This window comes from Chironomus tepperi, unplaced genomic scaffold, assembly GCF_022539635.2.
Source record: "Chironomus tepperi strain 1889 unplaced genomic scaffold, CSIRO-AGI_Ctep_v1 contig_445, whole genome shotgun sequence".
NCBI lineage: Eukaryota > Metazoa > Arthropoda > Insecta > Diptera > Chironomidae > Chironomus > Chironomus tepperi.
Window position 1 is genome coordinate 4276580 of NW_027226567.1, and position 17359 is coordinate 4293938.

Here is a 17359-nt window from a genome sequence, read left to right on the forward strand (position 1 = left end):
CCGCCTAAGGTTACCTCGTGTATTCATCATCATCGAAGCGCTACACCATGATAAATTGTTTATCATTTGATGAATGAATTTATGTTAATTGATATTTTTTACTCTTACTGCTCTCCAACTTCCATTGATGTCATTTTTTACTCTGATGCATAACAATATATCAAGATTAATGATCAAGAGCTACTTAGAGATTATTTTTTTGTGTTTCGAGACTGCAATCCATGATGATGTCATGTCCATCTTCATTTAAAGTAGATTTACTGTAGTGCACGTAGTTGCCCAGGAGCTATTAACAGTACATTTTTACATGATAACAGTCAATAACCTGTGAATGATCAACGCATCATTTGATTACTTTATTATGGGATGGTAGATAGGAGAAATCAAGATAAGATTGGTATGTAATAATGAAGTATGTAGAGTTGATTCAAGTTTAATTAAATAAGGAGACTGAGCATGACTTGATATGGAAGTTTTAATATGCATAAATGTGATGGAATTTAGTATTAATTGATGGGGATTTTTGTAGTTGATTTATTGGGATGTTGAAGGGGTTATGGACATTTTTGAAGGAGATTTAGGGGTTGGTGGACTTTGATTCATCAAAATTGCTTCAAATTTGTCACTTAAAGTGGAATTTTAAATAATTAGGTTTCGTCCAAAACTGCAGGCCTGCAATCTTGGACGATCTGTAAAGTACAGCTCAAAACTGCAGGCCTGACCATCTAGAATGCAGAATATGCAAGCCTGCGGTTCATGTCATCAAAATCCATCACAATCTCCTCAAAATCTCAATACTAACGACCAAAATCTGATCAAAAAACCTGAAATTCAACACATCAACTGCTCAATCGTTTATCAACCATCTGAATCAATTCATCATTTCCTTTCGAATCCGCCCATTTAAAGTCAATCAAAAAACACATCGCTTAACATCTTAATTAATTTAAAATTCATAAAAAAATACAGAATATCGTAATTAATTGCACGTTTCAATCAACAACAATTGACGATGTCAGCTGTTGAAAATAAATAAATATCGAAAAATTCCCTTTCAATTTCGCCTTTATCGTGTCCTATAAATCGCACGTTTACAAATTATTCATCACACAAAAAAAGAAGAACTGCTGTAAAAAATAAAAATTGGAATTGAATATTGTTTTGATTAATAAAATTAACCAGCGACATTTAAAATTCATCATTCCAGCAAAGCGCGAAAGAAGAAAAGTATTTTTTTATTATTTCTGTGACTGTGCCTTGAATATTCAAAAAATATGTACAGAAATTGATTTCACATTCAGGGCCAAGAGCGGGGGCAAAACTTTTTTATTTTATTATACTTTTATTATCTCATAAAACTCATTATAATCAAATTAAAAATTATTCTACTCATGTACAAAGTTCGCAATCGTTTATCGCATCAATCTCGATCAGTGGAATGCAAACATTTATTTCTTTTTTGGTTTTTTTTGCTGATTAAAAATTGTGTTTATTTGAGGAATTAAAGTCATTTTATGTGCACCTGAGGTATTTTGCATGTGCCACAAATGTTGTGTATATTTATCCTGAAGGTGTGATTATGGTGATTTTGAAATTTTTATTGACATATAGTTGATGATTGGATTGTTGAATTCTATAGATCGATTTATTCTATAGATTTAAGATTGTCTTCATGAATTATTTGCCTTTACGGACATTATGAATATGCTTTCCCGAAATCCCGGTCTCGAAACTTTCTCGGATTGTCACGGTCCCGGTCCCGGTATCGAGAAAGCATAATTTTGACTGATTTAAATACTAAATTTAGTTGAGAATCGAACTAATTTTGCCTGAAAGACTCACGATCGGTGTATATTGTGATATTGCGGTTCCACCATAAAATAATACGGCAGTATACTTAGAACCAAGAAAGAGCTGCCTAATTAAACCAACCGAATTTGATTAGTGGCTGTCAATATTTCAATATGTGTCAATAGCGATTACGTTAACATATTACTGCTTTGATGCCTAACTACTTGGTCATAAAGGATTCACTAGCTTTCTGTCAATTTCACTGATGTTCCTAAGACTAAATACTCACCAATAGAAAGGAACAAACTGACAACCTTTTTAACAATTCATAAATTATACATAAATTTAGAATTTTTCAATAAATTTTGACTAATTTCTAATATTTTTACAAATTTTTGTTCAACTTTTGACCATTTAATCTAGTTGCACACCCTTGATACCCTCAATTCTAATTTTCACAAATCATAAACCAAAATATCAATCTTTGCCACACTTAAAATCCTAAATCATGTCCCATAAATCACAACACTACACAAATTTCCATCACAAATCTCTCAATCACTTCTAAAATTTTCTTGGTACCAATCCAAAAAACATCTTCTCTATCCTCCATCATCTGTCATGAATTCCCACAAAAAAGAATCATGTATCAACAAAATTCATTCATTATGTATAACGTGTGAATGTGGCAATTATTTAAGCATTAAATAAATGTTAAAGAATCGCAAAAGAATGACCATCGACAAGCACAAATACCTCATTAACCGATTCATTCACATAACTTTTCTCTTTTTTTTCGGTGTGGGTAAATATTATGTAGACATGCGATGTGAGCTTTTATTAAAAAATATTAACAGATTCTGGATAGTAGGTTGGTAGGTTTGTTGTTGTTCTGTTTAAAGGTTTGGGGGGTATTTGTGGAATGTTTTTTAGAAGGAATGTGTGGCGTGATTAGGATAGTTTGATCATTTTTATGTGGTTTTGTGGGAATTTGTGGTTTAATATTCTCACTTTGTTATTTTTAATGAGAATTGCGTTCTCGAATTCTAGCTGTAGGCTTGTTTCAACTTGAGCTATGCTCTAGCTGGCATGGAGCATACTTCCATACTAATTTACTGGATCTATGATCCGGCTTGAAGTCTAGGCTGCTACAAAAGGCTTTCCATCTGACATTATTGCTGTAAAAATTACAAATTTTGTAAAAATTCTTAGTTTTGACATCTAACTGGTGTTTCTATATTACCGTATTATGCCATGTTGCTTCAAGCAGGCAAGGAGCTTCCTTTTATGGTACAGAGATTAGTAGTAGTAGTGGTACAACACCACTACGATACCTAAAAGAGGCCTTTTTGCCTTTTAGGAAACTAGACAGTATTTAAGTGTCAAAATCCTCAAATTCACCAAAAATTCTGTTCCAAAACGCTCAAAAAACCCAAAATACTCAACTCATCAGCATCCAATATCCCCTAAAGCACACATTGAACCACAAAACACATCAACTTAATAACCAATTTGCACAGAAAAAAATAAAATTTTCTTCACATCAACAACAAAAAATAAAATTAAATTATCATGTCCATAAAATTAATAACTTTTAATCTCCATTACGACTGAAAATGCCTGTATCAATTCCAGGCTGTTGAGTTAAATGAACTTTTCATTAACATAATCAATTATTAATTATTTTGAAGCGTAAAGTTTCATTTTTGTTATCATTTTTTAAAAAAAAATCTCATTTTAATAATTCTTTGGCATTGCCAAAAAAAGCATCAATCGACAATAAATTCATCCTCATTTGTTTCGATCAAATTTAATTGCATTAAAGTACAGGTTTTAACATCAATCGATTTTCATGTATTTTTATACATTCATCATTCACCATGTAATTACTCCATCAGTGCTTGATCAATAAGCAGTGAAAAAAAAGGAATTAATATTAATATGCGATACATGATGAAAAATTGAAGTTCTTGCACGTAATTTGCATAGTTTAAACGATGGTGTTTTGTTGTGGATATTGTGCGCCGAGAGATCAAGGTGGTTGAACTGGAAGCTATGAGGTATGAGGTGTCATGTGATGTAGATACGTACTTGAACTTGAAGTCAGAGGTTGGAATTGACTTTGTTGAAGTGGAATTAAGACGATTTAAGTAGGATCCTTCCATTCGAGATACCTAATTCCTATGGTACCGAGCGAGCTATCATGGGTTATTAAAGGAATGGCTCTGATTCCTCAATAAACAGTAGGTCTAGTGAGTGCAGTTGTCTGGCACATCCTCGTTAAACAATCATTAGCCACGAAAGGCCTTGCGCAGCTCTGAATATCAATGATTAGAACAGTTAAAGGGTTTTAGCAAATTCAGGCCTATATATCTTGGCCAAACCCTAGATTCAAGTCAAGCTTCTCATTTTCGAGTCGACTAGACTCGATTTGACTTCACTTAGTCGTTACCTAGCCGACCATGACTCAATTTGATGATGCTAACTAATTTCATAACCAATAAACCTCCTCATGATTGATTCCACATTCAACAGACCTTCCCATACTGCATCTCACTACACAAATCTCAATCAATCTTCAAACAAATCTCCACTGCATTGTAACAAAGTAAAAAAAAAGTCTCAAAATTGATTGAAGATGTAAAATAAAAAGAAGACAAAAATTTATTAAAAGAATAATAAAAGTTGCGTCTGAAAGAGGAGACAAAACAGTAATAATTTATGCCTCGTGGTCAGCAACAATATCGATAGCCATATAAAGTATGCAGCAACAAAATGCCTGAGCATTCTCACTCTCTTTTGTTGTTGATGGGAAAAAAATAATAAAAATATGAAAAGGAATTCCATCAACACTCGTTCATTGGAATCTAAAGTTAAGGTCGCAGTTAAGCATGCAAAAAAAATATGATGATAAAGATTCATGCTGAAAAAATTTTTCGGGGAAGCTCATTATTATCTTTTATTCTTTATCGTTGATATTCTTATTTATTAAGAATGTCTTAAATTGTGGAATTTATGTGTGCATTTTAAAAATGCGAGGAAGTCCATTTACTCTTTTTTGGGGTTTAATTTGTTGTGAAATTTTTCTGAATAATGGATCATAAAATTTGTTAATTCAGGCTTTAAATCATAATGAATGATTATAATTTAGTGGTTGAGTGGATTGTAATTGTGTTTGATGAGTGATTAAATTGTTTAAAGGATTAAAAATTGATTGTGAATTGTCAATTTAATTTTGATGACTCAGTTTAGGTTTTGATGAGTTTGTTGAAGATTTTAGGATTTTGAGGAGGTTCTGTCAATGAAGTTGGCATTATTATTGGAGCCTGATTTCAAATTATTGATGCAGATCTCACAATTAGCTCAAAATTTGGCTAATTCTACGCAATAATGTTGAATTGACTAGATTTTATAGGAAATTCATGTCAATTTTGAGGTGAAATAGGTTTTGTGAGTGAATATTTTGGCTCTAAATAGCCGTGAGTATTGCTTGAAGCTGGGTTGTGCCGAATTTCAGAGATATTGATCTATTTCACTCTGTCCTGCGGGAACAAAAATACTTTATGACTGATTTAAGTTAATGTCGAGTAAATGACTCGTTCTGACGTACTCTTGTTCAAAAAAGAGTCTTTAGCATGCTAGTCTGGTCTAAAATTCATCACATATCTCTATCATTCCAACATCCCCCTACCATCCAGTAACATCCTTACCCATCCTTAGTCTCCAATAATACTTCAAAGAATTGAATCAATTTATCAAAAAACCTGACAAAAAAATCCTTTAAATCACATCCTGTATGTCTCAATCATATCACAATTCAATCATAAATCATCCCCGATATTTCCGTTTGACATTCAAATTTCACTAAGGTTATCAGGTTTATCCATTAGTCAATGACAAATTGTGAATTGATATTCTCAGAAGGATTCTTTTGTGGTTTGATTTTTAATTCTACTTTGAATAATAATGCTGTGGAGGTTCTTAATAAGCCATGCGACTCGTTCTTGATAAAGAATGACGAGTTGATTTTTATTAAGAAGAATTTATTTGATTTGTTATGAATGTTATGTATTCGAGGAATGAATTAAGTTAAATGCTTGATCAGAAGTTATGGTTTGAAGGCTAATAAGTCCAAGGGTGTGGAAAATTGGACAATTTTTGAAACAGTTTCACAGATCAGTAGTAAATACAGGTTGAAACACTTCTACCAGTAAATGACCCAATTACTTATCCAGAAAAAAATTCTTACATCACCAAGAAATTGCAGCCTTTAAGGCAAATTTGTTTCATTTCTTCTTGTCCCTCCGAACATTCAATTATATCATTAAATTAATTCCTATAATACACATTACTCCATTCACAAAATTATAAATGCTTTTGTGAGAATTTTTTGCCAACATTTATAATTTGAACAAAGAACTGAAATGTAAAGCATAAGCCAACAATTATGCATGAAATTATATCTGTCATAATAAAATTCGTACTTTTTACTTCGATTTAAACATTCAATTATCATTTCTCATGCAAAATTTGTTCCACATCAAATATTCAATGGCATCACATGAGAACCTTTCCCTCGTGGGGAGCATCATAAATGTTTATGTGCAGCTATAACTTTTATTTCAGTAGCAAAATCACAAAACTTCAAAAAATTGATCATAAAAAGATTTTTTTATTGCAATAAAAAGCGAACAATTTGCAGTCATTTGCAGAAAGTTTAAGATTCTTTTGTTCCATTCATAGTCAGATGAGGCTAGAAGAATGTAGGAAGAAAGACTTTTGTCTATATTCCTGCTAAAGTCATCAACATTATTATTATTATCAATTGTCATCATCATCTTCTCTTCATTTAGAGATGAATAAGAAGCACTGAGCTGTAATTTGTCTCATTTTGAGTTCTTGTTCAATGAAATTAAAGAAAAAAAAGAGAATTTTTTAAGCTCAGCCAATTTTTATGTCAATCGATTATGAGTTATTGTATTATTTTGGATTGCAGAGTTGGGGATTTAGAGCAATCAAACTGATGTTTTATAACGTCCGATTTTGGCAGAAAACTGACTTAATAGGTTTTAAATCAAAGGCTTCTTATACAAGCTTTAGCAGATGTGACCAGATATTCAGTCTTAATCTATGAATCTATCTTGACACCAATCTGACTTTTATGACTGAAAATTCGAATATCGATTAATTGGACAATTCTATTCTGAATAGCGGAAAATAGCTAGTCGATCAAAATCCCGCGATTGGTTGGTATTATTCGGGCGTAGTACCTTTAAACCTAGGATTTAAACTGAATCTGACTTGATCACGACTCATATCCGATCATTTTAAATATGTTACCGCATAAAAATTCATATTTTAAGGCCCAAATACCTAGAATTCCATTCTATCCCTTCTCAAGCAACAACCAAAATAAATTATAAATCATGTCTAGCTCAATAACTCAAAAAACAACTCTGTTTCTTCAAAATATTAAAAGATTTTAAAGTACAAAATTGAATACATCGGTATGATCCGTTTTGTTGAATTTCTTTGTTTTCCATTCATTATGCATAAGAAGATTTGCAAATTCTTAACATACTTAATAGAATTAGACTCATTGCGGTTTTGCTACAATCAAAGACTCAATGAATCTTTTATGACATCAGCAATGTCCCCAATAAAATCCCAAGAAAATGTACGTCATCAAAAATACGTCACATAAGAAAACGATGAGTCAGACTCAGTTCAAGAGAAATCCCTTTTTATCAAGCAAACCACGCACATCCATTGTGTCGCATAAAAATGTACATAAACATACTTTTTATTCCTTTTCTCTTTTCTCTTCATTATCAAGCATTTCATTCGCGTATGAGTCACAACATCTTCCAATTATCAACCCACAAACAATTGTTTCACATTAAATTGCATCACATAAACACTCCACAGTTTAAATCATATGCAGTAATCGATTTCTATGGAAATTTTTCTTTATATATCTCAAAACAGAAGTAGTGTCGTGCTGACTTGAGTGAAAATGAATGAATAGTAAGAAAAAAATAGCATCAGTAGGAGTTTATGTGTAATTCATATGGAGATAAGTACTACTAGAATATGGATAGAGAATGTATTTAAAGCTGCATCAATCATGTTTACATGCTGTTTATCTGAAGCCACTTTTGAAGCTTTGGTGCTTAGGTTGTGGATTGGATTTGAATATATGAGATTGATTATTGCTTATATGAGCTGCAAATCTCATTTTTGGAGGTCAGATTGTTCAATTTACAGTTGTCTGGTCAATATCATGTAATTTGGTGCTTTTGTCAACAGTTCTGCGTATTGGCATCACAGTGAATTTGCTGCGTTAATTACATTAGCTTAATTGGATCTGAGTAGTGTATTTAGGGAGTGGGGCTCATTAGAGGTCCAGTTGTCAATTTTATATGGGTAAATATGTCAGAAACACAGCTTAAAGTGGGTCAGGAAGTGAAATTGAAGGTCAAAACCTTGAAGACCCCTAAATTATTGCAATTGTGTTCCTATAATTGCTGAATTTATAAATTTGCTCTTTTCCATCAATTCTATGCCTAATGTGTCTAAAGCTGCTCTTAAATTGAGCCACTTCCCCTGCATACATAACCTTTAATTCACAATAATCAATTCATAATTAATTGCTCCAATTCCCTTTAATATACACGACACTACAAATTATTCATTAATTCACTTCCATTTCATGATTAATTACAATTTCATAGTTTCATGACTCTCGAACTTAATTGCATACAATAAGCCATCAATAGCTTCCTATTCTAATTAATTTTCAATTTTCCAATATTCAATCTTGATATCAATAAATTAATTTTAAAATCACGAGATATACAATTCCCATGTTGCATCCCACTCGAGTGTATTTATAAGAATTGTAGTAATTCTTCTTATTTTGATGATGATTCTTTATAACAATTGAATTAAATACACAGCATATAATGAACAATACAAACTGTAATCAATATTATGAAAATTCAATGATATTTCATCTTCTTTACTTGAATGGGTCTTTAAAAAGTTTGTGAATGTATTGGGAAGTAATAATGATGGTGAAGAAGAAGAAACGCAATTCATGTCATGAACAATTTTTAATGCAACTCATCATTTTCAGCTTCTTGAACTTTTTTATTTCGTGATTATTTTTTTCGATGCATTTTGATATTTTATTGGATATTATGCAAGAAATTTGGACTTGATCCGGGTATTTTATACGTTGCTGTGTGTGTCGTGGAATTCAGCTGTTAATTTTATATTATAACAGGCTGCAATTTTGGAATAATGAGGATCATTTTGCAGTTTGGTTTACTTTATAGCTTGAGAAGCTGTCCTAACAGACAAAGTGCTTGCTTTTATGGTTCAGAAAGACTACTATGGTACCCACGAGTGATCTTTTTGCTTTTAAGAGCTGACTTCTTAGTATATTTTAGAGCATGTACCAATAAATTGACTGTTGTATCAAAAACCATCTGAAAATTGCAATTTCTAAATGCCAATCCAAAATTACTTTCAAATTGCCTTCAAAAAGCAAAATTTCACCAAAAATGCGCCTCATCCTCGTCTCCTAAGTGCTTTCCCTACTTCCATCATCCCGTTAAAAACCATAACATTTAAACAGAATAAAAAATGATGATAAAATTAATTCAACGTACCAAAACAATTGTTTTTGTTCCTCTTCTTATTCAATCCATCTTCTTAAGCCGTTTACGTTGCATTCATGCTGTACATATACATGTAGCATGTACCATACATAAAAAAATAGTGGTATAAAGAAGAGTCATGAAAAGGATGTTGTCTCAGGTGTGAGCTCTTTATATTAGTCATTACCTTTTGTTGTCATTACATCAGCTTATGGTGTGCCATGCCACCCATGTGTTCCTTCATATTTAAGCATGTTCCATATAAAGACACATACACAATACCGTGGATGCTGCTATTAATCCTGTTATAAAAATTATGTAAATTTTTATTATTTTTTTACTCTCTCGTGTGTTACTTCCAAAAATGCCTTCTTCTTGTTCCTTTTCGTCTTCTTCTTTCACGCAGTGTCAAAGAAGTTTGAATAAATGAAAGAATTATGTGAGCTATATGTGCGACTTACAACGATGATGATGATGCTGATGAGCTCATTTGCATAACAGAGAGTGTAGAACTTTTATGTTGAGATTATGAAAGTGGATGACAAGGATGGGGGGGCTGTGATTTTTTTGGGAAGGGATTTAAAGTTGGATATGTTGAGTCTTAGTACCCAAATTCTAGGAAAAATCCCATCCGATCGAGATTTGTTGCTTAAAAATGTGAATATTTGAGGATTTTTGGAATTTGGAGATGCATGGTTAAAGACACTCTTGGCATGCAGTTCAGTTCCCAGCAACATTCCATTTTCAACCTCAAATTCCAAAATCCACAGAAAAGTCTTTGAACCCATCCAAAATCCACTTAATCATCTTCTTCTCATTACAATTATTAATGATTACGGAACTGTGAAAGAGATTTTATGATAATCGTGATTATTGAATATTGAGTAATTTTTTTTTATTGCCAAAAAAAAAATTTATGAGACATAAAAAGTTTGATGATTGAAAAAAAGTTGTTTTACAGCCAAAAAAACATTTAATATTTCTCGTATTCATATCTCATCGTTCTAATTTCTCAATGATCATGTTTTATGTGAGATATCTTGAAGTTTAAGTGTCTCTAAGCAGTGCTGTCCAAAAACAATCATTAAGGTACACTTTGGTGGAAAGCCTCGATCAAAGCCACACGGCATACTTCTTATGCCATTTCCAAAAAAACATTGGATTCACTCTAAAGTACCTCGTCATACAGTTTGGCCAACTCTGCTTCATAGGATATAAGCAATAAAATTATGAAAACTAGTAAAATAACAAACTGTGAGATGGGATTGATTTGGGATTTTTATGTTTGATTATTGTATTATTCACGTGTTATGGTGACGTCATATAGTCAGTTCTAAACCGATGGTTTTAAAAGCTTTTGAAATTTGACTCGAGTTGATCAGACTGATATTAGTCGACCTTATGTCTAGTTATTAAATTGACATTTGCGGAAGTTGCTTTATACTTATGTGAATTTTGATTTCAGAAACATCATAAATTGCTTTATAATGCATTGAACAGAACTCTAACTACAATTAAGTGGACAAAACTACGTTATTGTCAGCTGATGGCAAGTTAATGTCCAGTTGACGATTAGTTCTGATTCTGTACAGCAAGGTTTCAGGAAATGGATAAAAATTCTTGGTTTCTGATGTCTTTTATAAAGCAAAGCACCAAATTGACTTGAGTTTTGTATTTAAGAGTCAACTTGGGTAGCCTCGACTCCATGTTACATTCGAGACGACTTTGAGCTCTAGTATGAAGCCAAGCAATATCAGCTTCAGCTAGTATAGGTTTAACGTCAGCATTGGAGTCTAAATTTAAATTTTTCTTGGGAATCCGGATTACACTAGAGGCATTTATTTGGATTTTCGGAATCCAGACTCCAAAAGCTCTTAAAATTCTATTTTGCGTACAATAACTCACTTTTGACTCGGTCTAGAAAGCCTTAACCGAGTCATAAGTCTCATATACTCAGATACTCCAATCTATCATCAAATCCAATCATTCATAGTGTTCAATCCCTTACATAATTCACAATCTCTTACAAAATAAAATGCATGAATGACACTCGACATACGAATAAACAATGCAATTCAAAAAAAAATGGCAGCAAAAATAAACTTTTTTTGGAAGAAATAAATTTTTCACTTACATGAGAACAACAGAGGAAATCATATGTCATAATCATAGCATTTAATTTCCATTGTAAATATTTTCATTCACACTTGTAATGTAAAAAAAGGCACGAGAAATGAGAATAAATTATTTATTCACGACTTGACATTGAAAATTAAAAAATCACGAGTCAAATTTTTTGGGTGAATTTATTAGAATGATTTGCAGCTTTTTATTATCAGCCGTCCATGACATGTGTATGCGTGCTGCTTTGAAGTTGAAATTAAATAATTGAAAAAGGTCAAAAATTACTCGCAAATGATCTAATTCTCCATATTAATTTAGATTATAATGTGAAATAATGATTTAAATTCAAGCGTGCGGCAAATTATTTAAGATTTATGGGTTTATTGCCGGTGCTTTAAGTGAGAACAAAAGAATATTTTAGTTCTAGAGATTTTTAAAAGATTAAAAATGTTGAGAATCTCGGTAATTTTAGTTAAAATTTAGGAATTCCAACAGAGTAGCTTAAAATTGTTCAAAAAATATGTTTATCCTGTAAATACCCGAGAGACACAAATCAAGAAGGCTTCGTCATGGAGCATATTAACATTATACGGAAGCCACCTATTTTTGGTACCTTTATGAACGCCAATCGGAGGTGACTTCCATTTAGTATTAATAAAAGAGGTTTAAAGAGGTTTAGTGGAGCCTTCATTGTCTGTGTCGCTCGGGATAGTATTTTTAAGGAATTATAAATTGATTGAGCTTCAATCCCGGAAAGCACACGATCTAGAAAAGGCTAAATATTTGACTCAAAACCTGCGTGACTCTTGCGTAAAGCCAGAGTCAATTCAGCCAGGTTCTGGATTTTGAACCATTTTAACGAAGTTTGCTTGTCAGGATTAACTATCTAATTCAATGCTTACTTACTAACTTCGCTCATTGTACACATCAATTGTGATCCATGGCCTCCCTCAGATGTCGTCTATAACTGGCTCTATCGCTGACTTCCGTCTTCCAATTGCCAATATTAAATGCAATAGCATCTCTATCTACCAGCTTCCTTCCAACAGATTTTTGAATCTAAGTCAATAATCTTATCAAAATTTCAGTAGCCTTCGACAAACATTTCATCTAAAAATTCAATTTAATTTCTAAAATTCACCTGTCACGAATAAAATAATCAAAAATTCATCAGAATTAATTACACAAGTCATGCAAAACCCGCATAACCAAACATAAAGAAGAATCAGCCAATCTCAAAAAGGTCTTAAAATCCACACAAATTATTTTGACGTCAGATTAATTACATCAATATTACTCTCAAATCAAAAAATAGCGATCTTTTTTAATTCATAACAAAATAAGCAAAAAAATCAGCGCGGAAATGGTAAATGAGTCTGGGGATGTCAAGAACAAAAAAAAAAAAAGAGAATTTTTATTTCGTGCTTACGATTCCATGACTATAACCTTCAAATATAAAATTATATGAACACCAATAAAAAATATAAATTTGTAGCACTAAAAGCCACATCAAAAGGTCTAATCCAATATTATTTCCATTCTCTCATTTGCAGTACGATAATGTTGAGGCATGCCTTGCAGTTTTAAGACAAAATCAAGTTGGCGGATTAGAAACAATAACGACAAATGATATCTGTGCTGGACGATTAAAAGCTGTTTTATCACTATTCTTTAGTTTAAGTAGATATAAGCAGGCATCGAAACTTAGAACACCGACAAAAGGACCACAACAACTTATACATCAAGCACAAATTCATCATCAGTCTGTACAGAGTTTGAACTCATCGCAAGGAGATATGACGAAAGAAAGGTAAGTGGACCGTTGATGGGATAATTGGGTACGGATGACTTAGAGTCTAAATTCATAATTCTCAATACTTAAAACTTCATAAAATTAAGTAGGCTACTCATAATGTGGGCGATACTACTGAATAGCATCTTTCATCTTACTTTGTCTATCCACCGCAAACTATAAACTACTCAAAGACTTTGAGTAGAAGCTATTAATAAAGTGCCATCTGTTGTCGCTACTCAATCTACTGAGTACCTAGCTATTTTGTACTGGTGTTGACCTCTGACGGATTTTAAGTGAAGCTTTGTCCATAGAAAATTTTGAGTAGCTTGAAGTTCAGCAATTCGTCGCTAGGATGTTTAGAATTTTTGTATTTTTGATGAAATTTTGGCTGCCAGGTGTCGCTGTGGTAAGAATTAGAATATTGAGTAGAATGGCTCGCATTGAATAGAATTGTGAATAGAATGTCATTTGAATAGCTATGAAGGGAGTCTTTTTATGGGAATTACTGATGCATTATGAAAATGATAAAATCCATGAATTCTCGAATTTTTATGAAAGTTGGAGTTTATCTTACATTGCTAGTGGATTCTTAAAGGATATCTGAGTAGATATGATTCAAATCTAGTGTTTACAGGACTCACATTTGCAGCCGCATTAAAATTTTGAATTTATAGAGTTCAAAGGTCTCATGAAGGGTTTCAAGAAGAGTCGATTTCGATAAGTTATCAAGATCACACCTTACTTACTTATTCCTTACTTATTTACTTACTTCCTTACTTACTTACTTACTTACTTACAAACATACTTATTTCGCTGGCCGTAGACATCAGCTGTGTTCCATGGCCTTTCTCAGTTGGCGGATCATGAGCCCTTAGTATCATGAGAAATCAATCATCATTGTTAATCTGCATGACCAGCGATATAAGCAACGAATTAAGAAATTCGAACAGTCTAAGTCCTTCCGAATCTGCCTAAAAGCAACAAATGATCCATAAACAATCAAATAATTACACCCCCTTAAATATTCCATCAATTTCTTGTCAATTTCCTTCAATTTTTTTATTCCTTCACATTCTCAAACAAATCCCCACTCTGTTTATTCTTGATCCCTTCCAAAATATACATAATATCATTCATTATTCATAGAAAGTAAACTTAATTTTAATCGAAAATGCTCTTTTTGTTATATTGAAAGTCAATATTGCACAGCATATAACATACAATGAGATAAATCTTCAATCACAAAAAATTGATGCAAACAATGTGAAAGAAACGAGACAGAAAGGAACTGAAAAAAAGAAATTACATCCGAATTTGATAAATGTATTGAGGATGACTTTGAAACATTGTGATACGACACGAAAGTTTACGTGCAAATCGTGTTGATGGCGGGAAAACTAGTATGGGGATGGGTGGGGTAAGGTGGGGTTTATTACAATATATGTAGAGCTAATTTATGGCTTTTTTGTATAATTTCTATGATTATGGATAAAGTTTTGAATATTTTGAGTCATAAAAATTTTGACAATTTATCAGATTCTCGTAGATTCACATCAATAAGCCATTAACATAGTTCCCCTTAATTTACTTCATTTGTTTACCCAATTTTAGAAACTCCATTAAAGGATATCCTTCAGAATTTTCACTATTCAACTCTCGTCCTGTAGATAAAAATAAAACACAAAAAAAGTTAGTTTTTAAGGTCAACAAGATTATAAAATTTATGATTTTCGGAAGGGTTGATGCTGTAACATGAAACGATAATTACTAGTTTGACTGAGATTTTTAATGTGTGAGCATAAAGTTTTTTTTCTCTATTTGGATAGTGTAGACTTTGTTGTGGATTTTGTAAATTGAGTTGAAATGTGTTGAGGATCTCAGCTTGATATGCAAGGGATGGGAAGTTTTAGGGTTTTAATGGAATGATGACTGAGTGGTTCAATTTAGGCAAGAGAATTTGAATGGAATCTTTAGCAGAACTGGAAGTCGACTCGACCATTCAATGCAAAATCCGAGACTAAGACTGAAATGATGCTCGGCTTGGTGTAGGCAAAATAATTGGAATGGAATCTTTAATAAGCTCAATATTCAGTTGGTTGAAGAGTTCTAAATTGCTGCCAAATATAGCCTTTATCAAGTCAACTCGGATTTTGTGTAAAAGTCGACAGAGTCGATATGAAATTCTATACGACTTCAATCTCTAGACTCTTGTGTCACTAGTAGGGGTCCGAAAATTACCGGTAATCGGGATTTGACGGTAACGGATATTTACCGGTAATTACCGGTGATTACCGGTAATATCCGTACATTCCAACTGTATATATCCGAATATTTGTGTAAAAAAAATTTATTTTTGGTCACTTTTTTTGGTCATTTTTAAAAAAAGCCATTTACAAACGTTTTAAGAAGATGGCTTGTAGAGAAGAGTTGTAAAACATCCAAAAGTAAGAACTTTCGCATTAAAACTTTTGACTATTCGACTTCCTGCAGTTTGAAATTTGATAAATGACCGAAATTTTGTCAGTTTTCGTTTCAGCCGCTTGTGCTAAAGAATTAGTTTTTCATAACCCAATAAGTACCTGAAAAGTAATTTTGGTAATTTTTTCCAACGTATAAAAGTTGTAAAATATATTCAAATATCCAATGCTCACTGTGAAAAAATGTGACCAAAAATAATATTTTTTTGACCAAAAAATTACATTTGACTTTGGAATTTATATATCTTGGAATTGACAAGTCTAAAAATCCACTTTTAAAGTTTTCAAAAATGAAAAATGTCTAAAAATTACGTTTTTAAGCTAAACAAAAAATTAAACTGCGGTCTTAATATTTGAATTTTTAAAAAATTCGTTAAAAATCTGTTACCGCTGGATAATCCATATAAATGAACGGTAACGGTAATGGATATTACCGGTAATTACCGGTAACGGACGGTACGGATATCCGTAATTCGGACCCCTAGTCACTAGGGATGTGTCGTGAATTTGGGTTACTCTGAGTATTTGACTTTCTCGGCTCCTTCAAAGGATAATGAATACTCAGGGGACGGATAACTCAGGTGACAATGATTGTTGGTTTTGACACTTTCTCTGTCATTTTTCGTCTGAATTATTCGGACCTGGTGAAGGTTCTCTTCGAATTCCTGAACATTAACATGTGTAAGAGGTGAATGCTGTACTATGCTTGATTAGAAGCCAAGATAGAAATCTAAACCTTCAAAATTTTATTAAAGCTTCTATCAATAAGGTCGAATCCCTTGATAAGAATAGTCTTCATCTCAATTCATTATCCAACCGTTCACAACTATTACCTTAATAAAGCATATTTCATATTATTTTAAATACAAAATTACACAAAAAGGAAACAAATTTTTAAAAATAACAATCCCTTGAAAATCAACATCCGACCGACATCGACCCTTCAGTTATTACAACATTTCACATCCATAAGTAACTCATAGTTCATGGTACATTCAGTTCCATTTGTGAGTTTATCAAATTTCAAATCATAGTGATAAGTTTTACTACAATATGTATTTTTAAATACAATTTTCTGACTTTAAACTTCCCTCTTGATGGTTTTATGTCGATAAATTTTTACACAACATGACCCCTTGAAAAAATATTATTTAGTTCCGTTTTTAGTAGAATTTTATGCAATATGCGAAACATAAATATGCTGAAACATTTGCAAAGCACTTGAAAAATCTCACACATTGCCACTCAACGGCTTAAAAAATATAAATTTTTATGGATAGACGATTTTTTCTCTCCTTTTTCGATCGAAACCGTCTGTCCATTCATTCAATGTATGTACACACGAGAACGGCTTGTTTAAGATGTCGAGTGCTATTAAATACAGTTTTAGCCATAAAATATATTAAATTTCATCCCAATGTTCAACTTTTCTTTGAACAATTTTTTAACGCGGCACGATACGTGTGAGTGTGTATGCCATAAAGTTGTCGACCGACTGATTTAATTTA

General features: G+C 32.3%; 1 protein-coding gene across 8 annotated transcripts in view; it reads left to right on the top strand.

Moving 5' to 3' along the window:
• LOC139098383 (protein sickie-like) overlaps positions 1-17359 on the top strand; it is a 215028-nt gene that overhangs the window by 88642 nt on the left and 109027 nt on the right. For all 8 annotated transcript variants that reach the window (XM_070650570.1, XM_070650562.1, XM_070650565.1 and 5 more), the window contains one exon: positions 13133-13389. In XM_070650570.1, the coding sequence (XP_070506671.1) occupies positions 13133-13389 (257 nt within the window). The remainder of the gene's footprint in view (positions 1-13132; positions 13390-17359) is intronic.